At 42.7% G+C, this 18846-nt stretch overlaps 1 protein-coding gene across 1 annotated transcript in view; it reads left to right on the forward strand.

Moving 5' to 3' along the window:
* The window catches only part of SH3RF3 (SH3 domain containing ring finger 3), a 248536-nt gene that overhangs the window by 211990 nt on the left and 17700 nt on the right, over nucleotides 1-18846 (forward strand). Inside the window, exon 8 of the mRNA XM_066176699.1 lies at nucleotides 83-387. Within this exon, the coding sequence (XP_066032796.1) occupies nucleotides 83-387 (305 nt within the window). The remainder of the gene's footprint in view (nucleotides 1-82; nucleotides 388-18846) is intronic.

The raw sequence follows: 18846 nt of genomic DNA on the forward strand, positions 1-18846 counted from the left end.
CCAAGTGGGCTCTGGCCACTGAAGAAGGGCCCATCGAGGCAGTGCGAGGGGAATTTAACCGTGCTCTCTGCTCCTCCCGCAGCGCACCCGGCAGTGCCGGCCCCGGAGCGACCCACGGCCACGGTCTCGCCTCTGCGGACGCCCAGCTCGCCCTCCCGCCTGCCCGCCGCGGCCATTCGGCCTCACCCCGCCGTGTCCCCGCAGCACGGCCACCAGCCGCCCGCCCCGGGGGCCCGGCCCCTCATCCCGCTCACCTCCGCCGCCGCCGCCATCACCCCGCCCAACGTCAGCGCCGCGCACCTCAACGGGGACGTGGGCGGCGGCCCCCTGGGCGGCCCCGCCGCGCCCGGGCCGGCCGCCAAAGCCGAGGAGAGGAAGAACGAGAAGGTAAGGGCCGCCGTGCCTCTGCTGTGCCTCCTGCTGCTGCCGCACCGCCCTCCCAACAGGGCTCTTGAGGAGGCACCCTGCGAAAACTGGTTTCCATCGCCAGACAGCCTGGGCATCCTCATCTCACACTATTTCCACACTTCATCTTTCCCCCCACCACCATCCTCAACACTGTTCTCGCGTTACTGCTCACAGATGGGAAACCAGGCTGAATGAGCTGAATCTGTGTGTTTCTCCCAATGATCAGCGCCGAGATCTGCAAGTAGGTTTCAGCAAATTTGCAGTGGTGCAGCGAGATGTTGCGGCGGGCTCTTGGCCATCAGAACCGGGTGGCCAGGTCAGAATCCGTCTGCCTCCCTACGTTAAAGAGGCTGATGGCGGCACCAGCCACGCAGCAGGTGCCTCAGGCACGGTAAAACATTGGCTCATGGGTGGTAGGAGCTGTTTTGCTCTTCCAGGAACATGTCAGTTTCTTCGAGAAACTTTGATTGCAGAGGCACAGCCAAAAGAAAAGAAGGTCATTGGATACTGCCCGGTGGGGTGTAGGTACAGTGTACTGTAGGGTCAATCTCTTAGGAGCCAGCAGTGGGAACGATAGCTGGGGTACATGTTCCCTGGCACACCTTGCTAAGGAAAGCCAGCGAGGAGAGCTGCTTTAAGCTCCCAGCTTTTTAGGTTCTTGGCAAATATTTTGCTTTTACCAAATGTTTACGTCGTGTCAGCAGTTCCCGCATATCAATGCTGAAGATTATCTCTGTACTGGCTAGCAGAGCAAGATCCTGGTTTGTATCTGAGTAGGAGGAAGAGATGTGGGGGCCTGCTTTTCCTTTGAACCTGAAAAAAATCCTTTCCATATGTTCCCTGAGCTTTTCCATGGTGACAGACACGTATGGAGTAAACAGTTTCTTTGTACATAGTAGTGCTGAGGTGGCAGGTCCCAAGTGTCCTCAGGGCCACAGATAACCCCTAGTTGCGCAAAATGAGGAATACAGGTTTTAAAATGCTTTCCTTAATCCTGTCTTGAATTTTCTCTGAATGTATTTTGGTGAAAGAAGAAGGGTGTAGAAATTCTGCCCTGGATGTGACATTTAGGTTCTTGCTTACAAAGAACAGCTCTGAGGTGTGCATCAAGGACTGCATGTGGTGAAAGAAGAACACTTGCTACTTCTTGCAAGTCCAAGGAAGGGAATAGCATTTGGCAGGAGGTGGTGGAGCTGCACATTGCCTCAGAGAATTGTGTACTGGCTTCTTTATTACTTCCTAAATCGCATTAAGTGATAGGTCCATATATTTTAATTCATGTGATACTGCACATTGAAAGTCTGTAGGCAAAATTGTATTGAGCACAGTCCTAAGATACTGGTTAATCTTTCCCAAGCTGTTTCAGCTTAAAGTTACTGAATTGGGATGCAGAGAATTAAAGTAAAAAGGTTTTTTAACTCCATGCATGAAGGGGAGAAGAAAATAATATACAACACCATTGCAATGGGTGTTGCCAAAGACCAATTCACTATCTGAGAAGTATCAGAGGGAAGTGACAGTAAAAATTGTCATTTCTGACTTGATTGGGTAATACATAACTGCTCTGACTGAACAAGTTATTCCTGAATCTTGTCCATGTTATAGTTCACTTCCATTTTAGAAAGATCTGAATTAGCAATGTCTCCTTTCCTTTCCTTTTAGAAATAGTGACTGATGTTTGGCCAGATAAGTTGTGTTATTACACTTTGCTAAGCCCAAATATTTCTTTGAAGCAATTGAGAGCTTGGATAATGCCAGAATGAAAGCCATATAACTACTCAGAAAAGCATCTGTGAGTCAGAACTGGAACCATATCTCTAACAGGGCTTGATATTTTCAAAGTGAAGGCTGATTGGGCAGGGTTTTTTGGTAAACAGGAAGGTGTCATACACTCAGAGGGAATATCTGTGGAGAAAGGCAGTATCTGTTATCAGTGCATGTAAGAAGAAAAAATCGGACAAAATCGAGAAGCAAAATACAGAAGGAAAAACATAGCTAGCAAGCTCTCAGATAAGCAAAGACCAGAAGCAATTTTTCTGAGTTCAGTTTCATTATATTAATCAGTCAGGTATTTTGAGATGAAAGGAACAGAGGGGAAGTTAGTAAGAGGAGAGGTAATAAGGTCTTTAGCTCTGTTGAACACAGGATGGAAGAAATGCACAGGTAATTATCTCCTGAGAAACTGAGATTAGCAAGTCATATGTGATGTAAATTGTAATGTGCCATAAAATTAGCAATGTTGTTGTCATTAGAATCAACAATTTTTGGAGTCCCATGAAATTGTTAACTTTAATCCTGGCTTAGCCTTTCCAGTGTCTTTTGTAGGATACCATTGAGAAAAAAGGCTGAATGATCAGAGAATATCTGTTTTAGGAGACATTTTCTTGCTATTAACCATGGTTTTCTTTTATGCAGGAATTGTCAGTGTGAGTTCACTATGGTACAGATGGCACATAGCACATAAAAAGAAGTAGTTTGCATTCAGGGATGGACATGACGAGGATCCATTGTTTGTCATGGTTCTTTGGAGGCCTGTGGAGATAAATTGCAATTTTTGCATTTATCACTCTAGTGTGGTGAGATATATTGGTCCTTGGGGAATTTTCTTCAGATTATAACTTTAGTAATGTTGATTGTCTGCCTGAAGTCTGGGATGGGAGATAGTGGGGAAAAGTGTTTTAAGATGTGATCTTCTAAAAATTTATGTTTTATCATTTCCCACATTGATTCCACTCAGGGATACTAAATGTGACACCAAGGGGCAGCTTCTTCAGTGAGTCCACGTATGCTGTTTGTGTTGTTTGTTCCAAGATGAAATCAACTTCACCTCAGGAATAGCCTTGCTGAGTGTGTGGTGCAGTCATCACTGTTAATGCTTTCCTCTGTGCAAATGTTTATATGCCAGTATCACGGGTTCCTATTGGTGTGCAGCAGTCACATATAGGCAAATCCCAAGATTTCTCTAAAATCAAGGGACTCCAATTCCAACTTTTGCTCGTTTCCTTGTGGTTTAAAGGCAACTGGCAGACATAATCCTAAGGATTATGGTTTTCAAATCAGCATGAATGGTTTTCATGCTCATTTTCTAGTAATATAGCAAAGAAATCCTTAGGTCTTTTTTTTTGACATCTCTAGTTTTCTGCCTCAGTTTATTTCTTGAAGATCTTGATCCAAATTTCCAAAGCTGCAGGTGAACCTTGCTACTTATGTTTATGTGGGTACCCTAATAATAGTGTCTTACTGTCATATTCCTGCTGACTTAATCATGAGGTAAAATTCTGCCTCCATGCCGGTCCTCACTTGTTGATATGCATCTATTTCTGGAGGATTCCATCTGCAACTGGGCTTGTGCTCCACATCTCAGCTCCTTGACCAGCCTCACGTCTGCTTAGGGAACAGTTTTGAGCATAGTCTCCTTTACCAGCTGCTGATGGTAGCTGATGAAAAACTGAGCCATAGACAGTGCTTAAGTCCACTGTGCAACAGTACTTGGAAAGTACTCTGGCAGCCAAGCAGGCTGAGAAGTAGAGCACTTGAAAATCAAAGAAGTTTCAGTGCTGTACGGGCACAGTAGGGAGCAGCAGGAAAGGCGGCTCCCGCAGGGGCAGCGCAGACACTGCAGGAATAACAAGTGGCCTGAGCAAAGGTGAGGGAGCACGGCACAAGTCAAAGAGGTAATGTGGTCAGGGCAGCAGAGGAGAGAGAAGAGCATTGGAAGCTGCTGGGAGATAGAGCAGGGAGCACCAGAGGAGTGCCAGTGAGGGGTGGAGGTGAAGGGTGCTGTGCAAAGCCCACAGAAAAAGGGGTCCTGAAACAGGGAAGTTGAAATATAGGGCATGAAATGTATCTAAAGAAGGCAGTGGAAGAGAGGAAAGTGTGAAGGAGACTCTTCTTTTTCTCAAATACTTCGCACTTGAGGCAATTTTTTTTTTCCCCAAAAAGGAGGTTCCTTCCTCCGGAAGTGAAATACTAACTTTTCCCCCGGGTCACTCTATGCCAGGTTAGGGATGGGAGCATCCCTAAGACATCACAGGGTCAGGAGAGAGATAAAACAAAGAGCCAATGGACAACATCTATTTCCTTTAAGGGTGTGGGGTGGTAGCAGGGTTCCTTTGAGCTCTTTGCCATTTGTTATTAATATCTGCATGTGTAGCCATCTGAAAGTCAAAAAATTCAGTCCCAGTTCCCAAATCTTCTGAACATCTGAAAGAAAGAGATGGAGATCTCAGCTGTGGAATTGGAGCAAAACTGTGTGGTTTGGGGGCTTTTTAAAATAGGGCTTCTTCTTTTTTGGGCAGGGAGTACTACCCAAGTTCAACTGGTAGATTACAGCTGAGAGCTTGTAATTATGGTGTGACTACTGCTTTGACCTTGCTCAATTTTTGCTATAATAGTTTCTGCTGTACATAATCTGGGTTGATGCTTAATACCACTGATAAAACCACTTGTTTGAATGAATTAATGCATTTCTCATTAAATGAGCTCCTCATTATGTTAATCAAATCAAGCAAATCATGCTGGGTGGTTTGACCACTGTAATTAAACTTTCTTTAAAATCCACTCATTTGGCTTTTGATGAAGATTTTGATTAAACTCTTCCAAAATGTCTCACCCAAGAACTGACAGAGAGGAAAATAAGAGCTTGCACTATCAAGCAAGTCATTAATTCATCACTGTGTTACAGCAATTCCTTACCATTTTACCTAGCCAGATTATATTGAAATATTTGAAAATTGGCAATGTAAAATTAAACACTTCTTACAAGTATGCTGAGGGAACAAGTCTGTTTGCAGCTTTAAATTTAAGAACTGTGTCCCTGGAATATATAGAGGATCTAGATTAACAAGTCACAACAAATGGGCAAATACACTAGGCTGCTGTTTCCTGATGTTAAGATAAGAAGAGAAACATCTTCAGAAAATTACTTTGAACACACACCAACAGTTTTGCATGTGAAGACTGAATCAGTAAACATCTGTCTGTTTTCACCAGTGTCACTCACTTTCTCAAGTATCAGTCCTGCTCAAAATAAATGCATTCCTCAAATGATACAGTATGTTTGGCATGATGCTGGTGTGAGAACTACATTGCAAAATAGAACAAGCCAAGGCCTATTTTTTGGCCCTGCAAATGTCCCTGCATGACTTGTATCCATGCTTCTAAGGTTTTTTTGGTTTGTTTTTTTTTTTCTTCCCTCCAAAATGGGATGACTACATCTAGACTGCTCATCAAGAACAGTCCTGGTAAGTGGTATGGCACAAACCATGCTCCTGTGTTGTCCTGGGAGGGTGCTAGTTCATAGAATCATAAAATATCACGAACTAGAAGGCACCCACAAGGATCATCAAGTTCAACTCTGGCCCTGCACAGGACAACCCCAAGAAGCATGCCCTGTATTCAGGAGCATTGTCCAGATGCTTCCGGAACTGTATCGGGCTAGTGTCATGACCACTTCCCTGGGGAGCCTGTTCCAGTACCCAGCCACTCTCTGGGTGAAGAAACTTTCCCTGATATCCGATCTAGACATCCCCTGGCACAACTTCAGGCCATTGCCTCGGGTCCTGTCACTGGGCACGAGAGAGAAGAGATCAGTCCCTGCCCCTGTGCTGCTCCTCATGAGGAAGTTGTAGATTGCTGTGAGGTCTCCTCTCATTCTCCAGGATGAGATAAGTTACCTCAGAAGCTCCTCACATGGCTTTGCCTCAAGGCTCTTCACCATTTTCATAGCCCTTCTTTGGATGACCTCTAATAGTTTTATGTTTCTTATATTGTGGGCCCAAAACTGCACACAGGACTTGAGGTGAGGCTGCACCAGTGCAGAGTAGAGCAGGAAGCTGGTATAAGCCAAACCTGCAAAGATTAATGGATGCAGATATAGGTTTGTTGCTAAATCCTGACCTTGTCTTTTATGCCAGAATAGACATGACCAGAGAAACTTCCTTCTCTACCACTCCCTGTTCCTGTCAGTGCCTTTCTCTTCCTTCTCCTAAATTGCAGCCCAGTGCCCAGTCCTACCTGGCAGCATCCCTCAGTGCAGACCTCCTGCCTGCACACTTAGTCACCCACCGTGGCTTTATGTAGAGTTGGAGACTAGATCAAAGGCGTTTTAGATATTTGTCTTCATAAAATCTGAGATGCTCTTTGACCTTAGTTATTACAGCTGCCCAGTTAAGCTATCAGATGGTCAACCTGAAACTGCCTGAAGAACCAGATCCTACACGGTTATGCACTTTCCATTTTTACTTACTGTTAGTTTCTGCATTGCAACTTCAACTCATATTAAACTGTCCCTGAGTGAAAGGGATTTGTTATCACTTCATATCCCCAAAGAAATTTTAATTTCTTATCCAGAAAATGAAAGATCAGTCTCAAAAATGAAGTGTTGAGCACTTGCAAGGACTTTGTAGATATAAAATGATGTGAGAAATGTAGCGGTCACCTATGACGAGTAGAAGAAGCTAAGGACAGAGTTGATGCAAGCAGGTTTTTCAGATACCAAGTCAACAAGGCTGACCCTGAGTTTCTGGAAGAGGAATTCAGTCTTCCAACCAGATACGAAATTATTTAGCATTTTTCAGTTTGGGAAAAATATTTCCCTTATGTTCAACTAAGAAAGCCCACTAAGTTGCACAGGTGTGAAATGGAACCATAACAACCAACTGATTAAATGAAAACAGTGCGAGACATAACAATAAAGATTTGCATAAGACCAGAAGAGCCTGACTTGAATTCTTAGGGTAAGTGTAGGATGCATTTAGAGAGAGCAACATTGGAATAGTAATCTAAAAGTTTGCATCAAAAAGAAAAAATTCTGTGACACTAATTTTCCTGAGTGCTGTCTAAGACATCTGAGTTGATCCAGGAGCCACCATCACTAGCATTTCACTGATCATTTTCAGAAACAGTTATGACTTTTCAGTGTAATGCGTTCCAGTTTGTTTCTTCATAAGGATGCTTTAGTCTGGAATATTTTAGTTCAGTTCTCTCAAGATTTGTACACAGAATACATACTGTTAATCCATTTCCTCTCAACAAAGGCAAGGGGGCTGTCTTCATCACAAATGAGCCACTGCTTCCCATGCTCCAGAAAGTGAATCTTGGCTCAGTGACCAGCAAGTGATTCACCAGAAACTTGGCCAGGGATTGGAGACTTCTTTTTCTGGTCATGTGAACTCAGGCCACAAAGTTCTGTTTTAGGGCATAAAACTCATGCTTAAAATCTCTCCAGCACCTTCTCCTTCATCGTTAGAGCTCAGTTTGAAAGGACAAAAACCTGGCAACTCAGCGATGAATATTTTAAGGCTGGCAAATTACCCAGCCGAAAGCATGAGCCCCAGCTGTCAAAACATAGAAAACTTAAGCTTTACAATAAAACAGATTTCTGTTATTTCTGACTGGCTAGGATTCTTTTGCTTAGATCAAGGGCAATAAGTCATTGATCAAAATTTCTTTTTCTTCTTCACATTTTTGATGTTAGGAAATGCTTTCAAACTCCCCACAGATATTTCAAGCGCTGACTTTGCTGCCAAGCAGTCTCCGAAAGCTATTCCTTTTTTCTCTCCTCTCCCCCCGCCTCTGCTTATCTGCCTCACAGTGCTGTCACAGGATTTCTCAAGTGTCCGCAGTGGATTTCTCTAACACTCTTTTGAGTGGTTCTGTGCTGCATTCTATGGCCTTAAGGGGAAGCAGATCCTGGGGAAGAGAAGATGGAGAGCGCTTTAACTTCAAGAGGAAATTCAGTTTATCTACTAACTGGAGATGAAGCTGTTTGGATGCCAAGGCACAGAATTCTCCTGGCACCTGTAGAGACCTAATTTTATACCACAGAGGACCCACAAGCTTTTTCTAAATCCTTAGCACAGCTTGAGGAAGAAAGTAGAACTGACAAAAGAAAGAGCATGCAAGGGAGCACTGGAAGCAGAAGGTTGGAGGCGTATGTGTGTGCGAGTGTGTCTGTGTGTGTGAGCATCCCAGCACTGGCGTTCCCATGGCATTCCCCTGCCTGCAGAAGAAATCATGCAGGACCAGATGGCTGGATGGGGCCAGGCTGTGGGTGGGGATGGCAAGTACGTCCTTGGATTAGTCGGGTGAAATGTAAGCGCTCTTGTGCTATCAATGGGAGACATTGACACATTCCGCCTGTTGCGGGATCATAGGGGCCAATCCCCACCCCAGACCACACAGCTCTGCAGCTGAGCGTCCCCTCATGGCTTCTGCCCTCTCCCTGCCCTGTTCCTGAAGAACGTGTCTTGATCTCTCATTCCCTCATGACATCAAGCTCCCAGTCCTCATGCATGGGTTAAAAAACCTAGAGTGTGAATGCCCTTCCTGTCCCTGTACTTCTCCTTTCTGCCTGAAGCAGTAACACACAGAGCTGGCATGAGCTGACACTACCCCACCACTCCCAGGAAGGAAGATATGCAGGATGAAACCATTCCAGCGGAAAACATAGCAGGAAGCTGGATGCCTTGAAAACAATGAAACAACTTGCAGTGTGTCAGAGTTGGTGGCATCTTGGCATCCCACACATTCAGGACTCATTTGTTTTCTTCGGTGGTTTTCCAACTGTGAATTCACAAGCCAGTAAGTATTAAACCACCAAAAGGCAACAGAGATTACTCACTGAGCTACAAGAATTTAAAGTGCCAATGCAGTTTTTTTATGGAAACAAAGCCTGAACTTTCCTGTGAAAATTGTCTCTAATCAACTTTTCAGTGCCCATGTTTCTTTTTCCTAGGTGGGTTAAAATATCTACAATCAATGCAGAAATCTTTCAGCAAGCTCTGCTAGAAGAATTACGTAAACTGAAAGAAATTGCAGTTTCTGACAAAATATCAATACTGTAGGAATAGCATGTTAAAACAGTCAACAAATATCTGTGGCATGTTTCTTTTTTTGTTATGTACCTTGAGGGCATAACCAAGTTATAGCAAAGGGATATTTATCATATTTTGTACACTTTTGTTTATTATTCATATTGCAGTAGTGGCATAAAAATTTAGAAGCCCTCCACCTTTCTTTTGCCAAATGGTAAAGCCACTTTAGCGTCAGTCTGGTTTGTTATTTTTTTGACTGAATGTCTCAAGCATCTAGTAATTCTCTTTGGACCAAGTGAAGACATGGAGTCAGTGCTCATCTCTGAAGGACTGAAAAAAGATGTTACTATTTTGCCCTCTGGAGAAAAGATTAGTCTCAGGAATTCAAAAAGTACACCATGCAAAAGTCACTTTTCTGACACTACATCTGCAGGCTGCCTGCAGTCAATTAATATAGTGTATTTAGCAGTCAACCTTCTAAAAAGAAATTTATTGTAAAGGCAGAACTCAATCTCTTGCTTTGCTTTTTATGCATATATTTTGTTTGATTCATATTCACTGACATGCTTCTGTAAGTTAAGACTACAGAAGCTGTAATACTAACCTTCAGTCCCAGATCACTGTATTCAGCACACCAGAAGCAGACTGGCATTGGGCTTCACCACCACATGCCTCAGGGAGAGAAGTAATCTAATGCAAGTCCATGGCCAACTTATTTTGCAGTAAAGTAGATTTCCTGTGCTGTAGTTTTTTGTCCCAATTCACGATCAGTCCAGAACTAGTATATTTTTAAATAGGTGGCTTTTTTTAATGACCTCAGAGATCTCTATTCCCTCCTGTACAATGTCATGTTATTTTTTGTATCTTTAGTTTTGAGACAGAAAAGGGAGGAGGTCAGGCAGGCAGATCCTATCAACGCAATGTTGCCTGCTGTGGCAAGGGAAGTGCATAAGCTGAGCTTTGACCTGGTCATAAAACAGGGAACTGATTTTCCAACTTTTAAAATTTTTCTGGACGGTTTTAGATCTAAGCCAGATACTCCTGGTTGGCAGGCTTAGAGTAAAGTAAGTTTATCTCTCTAGCTGAGAGATACAACTGGCCAGCCGAGACAGTGGCACAGGAGATAGTAAGGATGGTGGCCCCAAAGCCTGGAATGGATTTCCATTCATCCGCTGTGAGAAAGTCAGATGGATGCCAACTACCCAATAGAGATGCCTAACTTTTCTTGAAATTGTTCCATTAAGACAATTTTGCAACTTTCCTGAACAATCCATTCCCTCCTTTCATAGTCCTCAGGTCAGAAATTTCCCTATTATCCGTCACAAATCTTTCATGGTTATAATTCAGTCTTGTTTCTTCATGTCTTGCTCCAGATGGAACTGCTGATCATCTTTCTCTTGACATCCTTTCACATGTTAGAGAACTAATAATGTGTTTGGTCCTTGAGAATTCTCTTCCTTCAACCTCACTGAGCCCAGATCCTAGCCTTTCTTCACAGTGATGTTTTCTATGCCTCCCATTACACTTTCACCTCTCCTCTGGGCAGTCTTCCGCTTGCTGGAGTCTTAAGGAGCAGTGTTCCAGAATGGAGTTGTGCTGAGATTGATTTGATTAGTGCAAATTAGGGTGGAATAAGCACTTTCAATTCCTTATATCTAAGTTGTTTACAGATAAAGCTTGTCTTTTTCACAACAGCATCTTGACTCACTCCCAGTTTGTGACCCAGTGTAACTTCTATGTCCCTTTGCAGAGCTGCTGGCTGGCCAGTCACTCCTCATATTGCAGCATTTGATTTCTCATTCCTAACAGTTGTATATCATGCTTGTCTTTGCAGATTTCATTATGGTGATTTGGGATAATTTCTCCATTTTTTGGAAAATTGGTTTGAATTCTTACTCTGTTAATCCTACTGTTGTGGATTAACCCTGGCAGGCATCTTAGATTTACACAGCCACTCACTTGCTTCCTACTACAGTGGGAAGGAGGAACGAATCAGTAAAAGTGAGAAAACTCATGGAATGAGATAAAGACACTTTATTAGGTAAAGCAAAAACTGTGCACACAAGCAAAGCAAAACAACGAATTCACTCACCATTCCCTACTGGCGGATCTTCAGTTCTGTTACGGTAATGGTGACTCGGGATGACAAACAGCATCACCCTGAATGTGCCCCACTTGCTACCTCTTTCCCAGGCTTTCAGTTGCTGAACATGACACCATATGGTCTGGTATATTTGTTTGGTCACTTGGGCTCAGCTGTCCCGGCTGTGTCCCTTCCCAACTTCTTGTGCACTCCCAACCCCCTTGTTGGTAGGGTGGGTGAGAGGCAGAAAAAACCTTAACAATGTGCAAGGGCTGCTTGCTAACTAAACCAGGGTGTGTTATTAATGTTATGTGATCACAAATCCAAAATATAGCACCATACAAGCTACTATGAAGAAAATTAACTCTGTCCCAGGTAAAACCAGGACACTGCTTGTGGACTCAATCAGCTGAGTAGCCACTGCTAGTTTTAGAAGTACACTCAGTAGTTCACACAGCAAGTAATTAATGGAAAGATTGACCAGCACTGGGACCGAGACAAGCCTTGTCATACATACTTGAAATGTCCTCCTGGTTTGACAGAAAATCATTAACTGGAAAACATTGCAAAGCAACTGGTAGCATCTGGTTGTCTGTAGTTGGAATTCTTGCATGAATACTGCTGAGTTAAAAAGAGGGAGACTTGGAGGTGCTCCTGAAACACACACATTGCTGTTCTGGCAGGAAGAAGTTGAAAGAACAAACCTGTGCAAGATATTCATCATATTGCCTACTCTACTCTGGGAAGATTGTCAGATTCGGCAAAGTAATCATAGTACAGGACCTTAATAGAAGTCATGATTGCTTAACTAATAGGCTACTAATTCTGTTATCTTTATAGGCAGAGACATTCCAATCAACCAGGATCAAATTGAGGATGGGACAATTCTAAGTTAATGTTTGCCCACTCTGTTTTGCTAAAATGAGAATAAGAAAGCCTGCCAGTCTGTCAATCAACCCCTGTAGCTTTGCACCGTTATCTGACTTGTGTAAAGGGTTTTTCATCTTCATCTGTGGTAGGCAGGCTCAGAGATGGAATGACAAAGCTGTCATTTCTGCTCCAGTGCAGTAGTGATTTTATCTTTATATAGTTTCCATCATTTTCAGATGTGAGATATATTTGCCCAACATCTTCACAGAAGCATTTTTAACTTATGTGTTAAAATTGACCATTTCTTTCCATTGGTTGGCAGGATTCACCATTTGTTTCAGGTCACACTGGCCTCTTCTGCTTCACTCAATTAGCTGGCAGAGTGAAGAGGAATATGTTGTATATGTGCTGTCATTGGTAATTATTTCTGCAGTAGTTGCAGATGAAAACACCAACCAGATGTCACAGCCTTATTGCATAGCACAATCCAGACATGCAACAAATTTGTGCTCAGAGAGCACTTCAGGTTACAGATGTGAGTCTGTGTGTAGCCTATGTGAGATGCCTGACACTGGCTGCATCACTGATATTACCCTACTGTCAGTGCTGGCATAAAGCATATCCTTACACATCTTGGGTTACCCAGATCACTTTAAGCCTGACATTTGAGCTAACGAGTTTTTTTTCTCACAGTTGGGAGAGAATGAGGCAGTGGAGAACATGGGCTTGGGTAGCACGCATGACAACCAGTAATCAGTTAAATCAGTGTCTCAGTTGCGTTTCATTACATGGTCATATCTGCAGGTCATGTGGCAGGGAAAAAGAAGAAGGCTAAACAGATAAATGAAGGGAAGGTAGAATGGAGGGACGGGATAGCAAAGTAAAACCAGGGTTAGTACAAAAGTGAAAAAAAAGCCACAGTGCTACTGGCTCCCCTTCCCTGCTTATGCCCCAGTTATTCCCTTTGGTTAGCTCTGTTTCTCATTGCTGATCCTTCTTGGTCTGCACTTTAATTTAACAAAGAGGAATTTTATATTCCTAAAGACTTGTCTTTAGTATAGGGCATTTTAAGCAAATGGGGGGGGGGGAGGGGTGCTGGTGTGGCGTGTGTGTCATTTTTTTAAGCAGAAAAAAGATGAAACTAGGAAAAAAGGTGAAATATTAATTTTTGCTGAAGAGAAGATGTTCTTATGACATGGGCTGTGAAGACTTGAGAAAGCAAGATTTTGCCATGGCAAAGCTCTCAAGTTACTACAACCCAAGTGTTGTGGCATTTGGAAAGTGACAGTTCCTTGGTGACTTTACCAAAGAAATTGTCATTTACATGCCTGGTCATTCCTCTGACACTGACAGCCACTTTCTTTGCAATACTTTAAAATTATTCTGGGTTTCTTTCTTCATTTTTTTCTGAAGAGTATACTTAATCAATTGATCTTCATGAGAGAAAACTACTTCAGCCATCTTAGTGTGTCCTAGGAGTAATTCACGGGGCTGGTTGGAAATACAGTAGGAGTGAAAATGCCTGTAGCACAGCTGACAGGGGAGGGTACAGAAACCACAGCTGCTTTGCCTGCAAAGCTTATGCACTTCAGTAATTGATCACTCATCTGTGTGCAGGACAACGGTTCTGTCCCTGTGCAGGAGACATCTCAGCAGGGCCTGTGACGCTCATGGAAAAATAGCACCTGTGGCTCCATGCACACCTCTGTGTGCTCAGAGGCTGAGCTTCTCTTGCACCCAGAAAAGAAGCCATCAGCTTGAGCGTGTTAGTAATATCACTGTCTTTGTTTGAGATACACTGTCATGATGGTAAGAGGGAGTTGGGACAAGGCCTGATGTTTTTAATGCATGAAATATATCAGAAATTTTTGGGGAATGCTCAGATTTGATGCTGTGATAGCTGCCAAAACTGGAGATCAGCCTTCAGAGAGCAAAATTTTCATGCTCTTGGCTTTGATGGTGTCAGGGACCTGCTCCTAAGATGTCAGACCATCTGAGGACCATCATGGCCCCTCTCATTCCTGTCCCTCACTCAGTCCAGGCTGCCCCAGCAGCAGTGCAAAACCCAGATAATTTTCAGAAATACAGGCAAGAGGAGCTTCTGCTTTGGTCCCCTCTAGGCCACAGTCCATGCAAGTGCGATGTACTCTGTCAGTCTCATCTGACTCCTCTGTCTCCAGCTAAATGTATCCTTTAGGAGCCTTTTAATCCTTGGAAGGAGTTATTTCACCATCATGAGTATTGTCTTGGTTTGGGAAGACAGGTATCTGCCAGGGAAAACTGGAGTTTTCCTTGGAATGGAGAATGTAAACCCCCTCCGTCCAAATTATTATAATTTTGCAATTAAGGGCTTTCAGGCAAAGATTTGAGAATAGGAGTAACAGTTCTTTACTAGGAATATTAAGAATACAAATGTAGTAGTACAAAAAACCAAGCAAACAAACAAACAAAAATCCTAGAAACCCTGACAGTCAGAAATACAACCTGATGCCCTGTTGGTCAGGGTGTTGGAAGCAGTCCAAAGTAAGTCCTCCTGGAGTGGAAAATGTGGTTCTGTTGGAGTAGAGATGATCCTGTAGAAAAGAGTCCAGTGATGAGGAGATGGGTCCAGTCTTCCTCCAGGAATCCAGTGGAAAATCAGGATCCCTGGTGTTCCTGGGCCTCAGTTTTTATCCAGGTAGGAATAGTTGGCTCCCCCACTAGGTGGAGCATCTCACAATGGGATGATGTAATGTTGTCAGTCATGTGGTGAGCCTTAATGCCCATTACCAGAAGATATCCCCTGCAGGGTGGATGGGTTGTGGAAGAGATAAGGAACACTGCCCCACCTGGTTTTAACAGCTGGCCCATTATCAGAAGGCAGCCGCCCCCTCCCCCTGGCAGTTATGAGGAATGGGTTAGACAAGAGATAAAGAAAACATCTCCCTAACCCATTTCAACTGATGGAAAAGTAGAATAAACGTTTTTTGGTTACATGACCCAAGACATATACACACAAATTCTGGTGATTTCGCACTGTCCACTGGCAGACTTTTTTTTTCTTCCCGTGGGGAATGGATTTTGAGAGGAGAATATACCTCCTGTGATACCTGATTTTTCCACAAGCAATCTTCCCTCTTAGTGCAGGTCAGCCCAATACCATGTAGTTCATTGGAAGTGCTGAAATTATAGCCTGGGGTGGCACAGCTGCTGGAACAAGATCAACCAAGCGGGAATAAATACATCAGGGATAAAGCACAAGATGGTCTCCACTAATCCAAACCATTTACCCTCAGGTATCTGGTTTCCATAAAAGTACAAGGGTCACTTGCCTGTCATTTGACAAGATTACAAAGGAAGGCCAAGCAATTTTAACTGTTTGCTTCTGAAACAAAATCTATCTCTCATGAGTGGGTAGAGCCAGAGCAAACTATGTGTAAGACTAAAGTATGTTGAAGCACATTGTGAATTCTGTCATTGATTCTCTTTCATTCAGGTGTTCAGTGAGTGGGGTTGCTCTGGCTTTCTGCAGAATGTGAGTGTTGTTCCCAATGCTTCCCAGGACCAATAAATCATTTTCACTTCCTTATGAGAGATAAAGAGCAGCAAGCTAACCAGTCAGTCTATATCATCTTATTTAGAAACTTTAATTTTAAATAGTTTATCTAGCATTTAATTGATTTGTACATCTTTTTCCCACTTCAGAATCCTGTGTTGTCAGTCAAGCTGTGATAGATTATCCTCTAATTTGAATAAATGAACCTAAAGTTTCACAGGAACACTCATGGTCTATCCAGCTGTTTTGCTTCAATTCTCTAGAAAGCGCAGTTAATCTGCCACAGTTGCCTAAATCATTTAGGCACCTTGATTCGTGTTAAAACAAAAGTGTAACATTTCTAGACCTCAGATTAGGTTAGGTCATCAAGGCACAGTGTATCATCGTGTAGGAGACCCTCATGGTGGCTGCAAGGAGGCCCTTGGCACATACAAAGGCAGTTCAATGTCAGGTTAGGAAGCAAACTAGTATCCAAGAAGGAATAGGGCCTTGTCAGCCCTGTCAGCAGTACTTTTGTGGCTCCTTGGTGTAGTGTGAGTGCAGCAGCCCTTGATCTGTGGTCTGCACAGCAGAGATGGAGCTGAGGAATCCAAATAGCAGTTGCAGGGCTGTGAAAGTGCTCTGGGGTTGCAGTTCCCAACCCTTTCCGTGTCTTCTTTGGCTGACACTGCATCCTGATGGCTGCCTTTTGCCCTCTCTCAGACCCTTGCAGCTGAGGAACTCTCTGAACAGTTGACTTCCCAGAGCTGAGAGGGCACATGGGAGGGCTCATTCCTGGCTTTGTCCTGTTTCCTAAGCTTTTGCCAAAATACCTAAATTTTTTACCATAGCAATCATTCTGAGAATGTTACTGTTTTAACGGTCTCTTTATAGCAAGGTGGAGTTACCCTGTGTATGCTCTAAGTACTGTTTCTTTTACCTGTTGGGATTTACTGAAGCAGAGTTTGGATTCAGACCACTGTTTTTATAGCCCTTGCTAGGTCTGTTCTCCATTAATTTGTCTAATCCCCTTTGAACCTCCTCATACTTTTGGCTTCCACAATACTATGTGCATGAAGTCTCCATTTAATTATGTGTTGTGTGAAAAAGTGCTTCCTATTTTTTGGTTTCAACCATTTGCCTGATAATCTCAATTAGGTTTCCCCTAATTCCTGTACTGTGGGAAAAAACCAATTCATTTCCCAAGTAATGTCTCCACAGGAGGGGATTTTGTAGGTATTTCCTGTCAGTTTTCTGCTTTCCAGGCATGCTCGAATTATATACTTTATACTTCTCTGTGTAGGCAGTGTGGTGGGCAGGAGACTGGAGCTGAGAGGGGAGATCTCAGTGCTTTGAGCTGAACTTCCCTTGCTTGTTGTCGGATAATTGAAATCCTGTGGATTGCTGAGCAAAAAAGAAGCTGAATGTCAAATGTACAAGATATCAGGCCTACTCCTTTCTTTTGTGTACCAAAGAGGTTGCTCACACTTCAAAGGAAGGGGCGGACTAAAATTAAGACCAAAACATATCCATCTGACCTTAGTTCTAGAGAGGGTGGCTACTTGGAAGTAAGTGGAAATGTCACACAGCCTTCTTGAGAACCATGGTTTCATCACTTCTTTGGTGGTGTTCTTGCATTTCAGTTTATCTGTGCACAATTTTGAGTTACTTCATCACAGCAGTAGTTTTCAAGTCCCTGTGCTGTGTTTCAACTGTTCCTGTGAAAAAGTAGCAGTAAAACTGCTACAATATCAGTGGAGCAAGTCATCTGTCCCTCATTCACCATTAACCCTGTTAGAGTGTCTCTAACCTTCTACCTCTTCTGAATTCGGCAACCGCCAGGGAGCTTAACAATAGCTGAGACTCTCTGCTTCCTCTTCTGTTTGTTTGGGGTTTTTTACTTTTTTTTTTTCCTTTGAGCTAGCCTTTGACTTTGCTTTAGCGTTTGAAAGATCTAATATTCCATATAAATTGAATATTGAAATATCTTTTTAGATTCCCTCTTTATCTCTTTTTGTAGTCTCTAGAGCCTTGCATCCGCCTCAGTTCAACAAAAGCACATGATGAAGTGCCTATGTGCTTTGCTGTATTGGGACCTGAACACTAATATCTTATTCTCAGTTTTGTTTTCAAAACATTTAAAATTCCCAGTCAGGTCTAGCAGTACATTTTACTTATTTTCCCCTGTTTTTAATAGTATTTATTTTCAAATTAATAATAAATAAATATAATATTTTGTGCACATCTGTATGCATGGTACCGGAATTTAAAAGCTAACGATACTATGATCCTAAAATCCATTTTGTTTCTTGGCATATAACATGTATACTGAGATTATAATAATAGACTTGTGGCCAGGAGCAGCTGTCTCCATTAAAAACTAAATCTTTGGCAAATATTTCCATACAATATATGACACCAGATTCGTCTTTCCCTAAAATCAGAAGAAATTGTGTAGTAAGTAATTGCTGTTGTCTTGTTCAGTATGTCATCAATGTCTTATGAGAAATAGTGGCAAATTGCACATGATAAACACATATCCAAAGATATTCCAGACCTGAAGCTTTCCTTTGGGATGATATTAGTTTGGGGGGTTTTGGCAGGGCTTTTTGAATGATTATCAAAATCTCAAGTCAAATAATTTCACAGATTTTAAAAACCCAAATAGCTTTCTTCCTCAGAGACATAATCCGAAATATGACCTATAATTTCAATGCAAGCATCAATCACCAGAAACCATGTTGGAATCAGAATGAAAATGCACTGTTCTCCAGCCACTAACTTACATTTACTCAAACAGGCACTGACCAAGTTAAACAAGTAATAAAAAGTGGTGTTTTGGGGGTACTGACTGATAAATGAGTTCCTGATTTGTGAGGGCATTTGAGCCCTCATAGGGCTCGGGGCAGCATTTAAGCAGTTTTGTTTCTTTTTTCTTCGTTCTTAAATGAAACCTCTTCTTCTCCCTCTGGCTCTCTTATCTATTGATGTAACTGGTGTTGCATGAGAAATTACCTCATTTCAACGACTGGAGACAGCTTTTCTATCAGCTGCAGTAAGGTTTCCTCATTTGTTTAATGATCCTGGATAGGTAGAAAATTAAGTATTCGGAGCTGCAGAGGAAGAAAACTAAACCAGAATGTTCTGTGTATTTG

Source organism: Chamaea fasciata, unplaced genomic scaffold (assembly GCF_029207755.1).
Source record: "Chamaea fasciata isolate MVZ Bird 193981 ecotype frontalis unplaced genomic scaffold, bChaFas1.0.hap1 SCAF_2, whole genome shotgun sequence".
In the NCBI taxonomy this organism is placed as follows: Eukaryota; Metazoa; Chordata; class Aves; order Passeriformes; family Sylviidae; genus Chamaea; species Chamaea fasciata.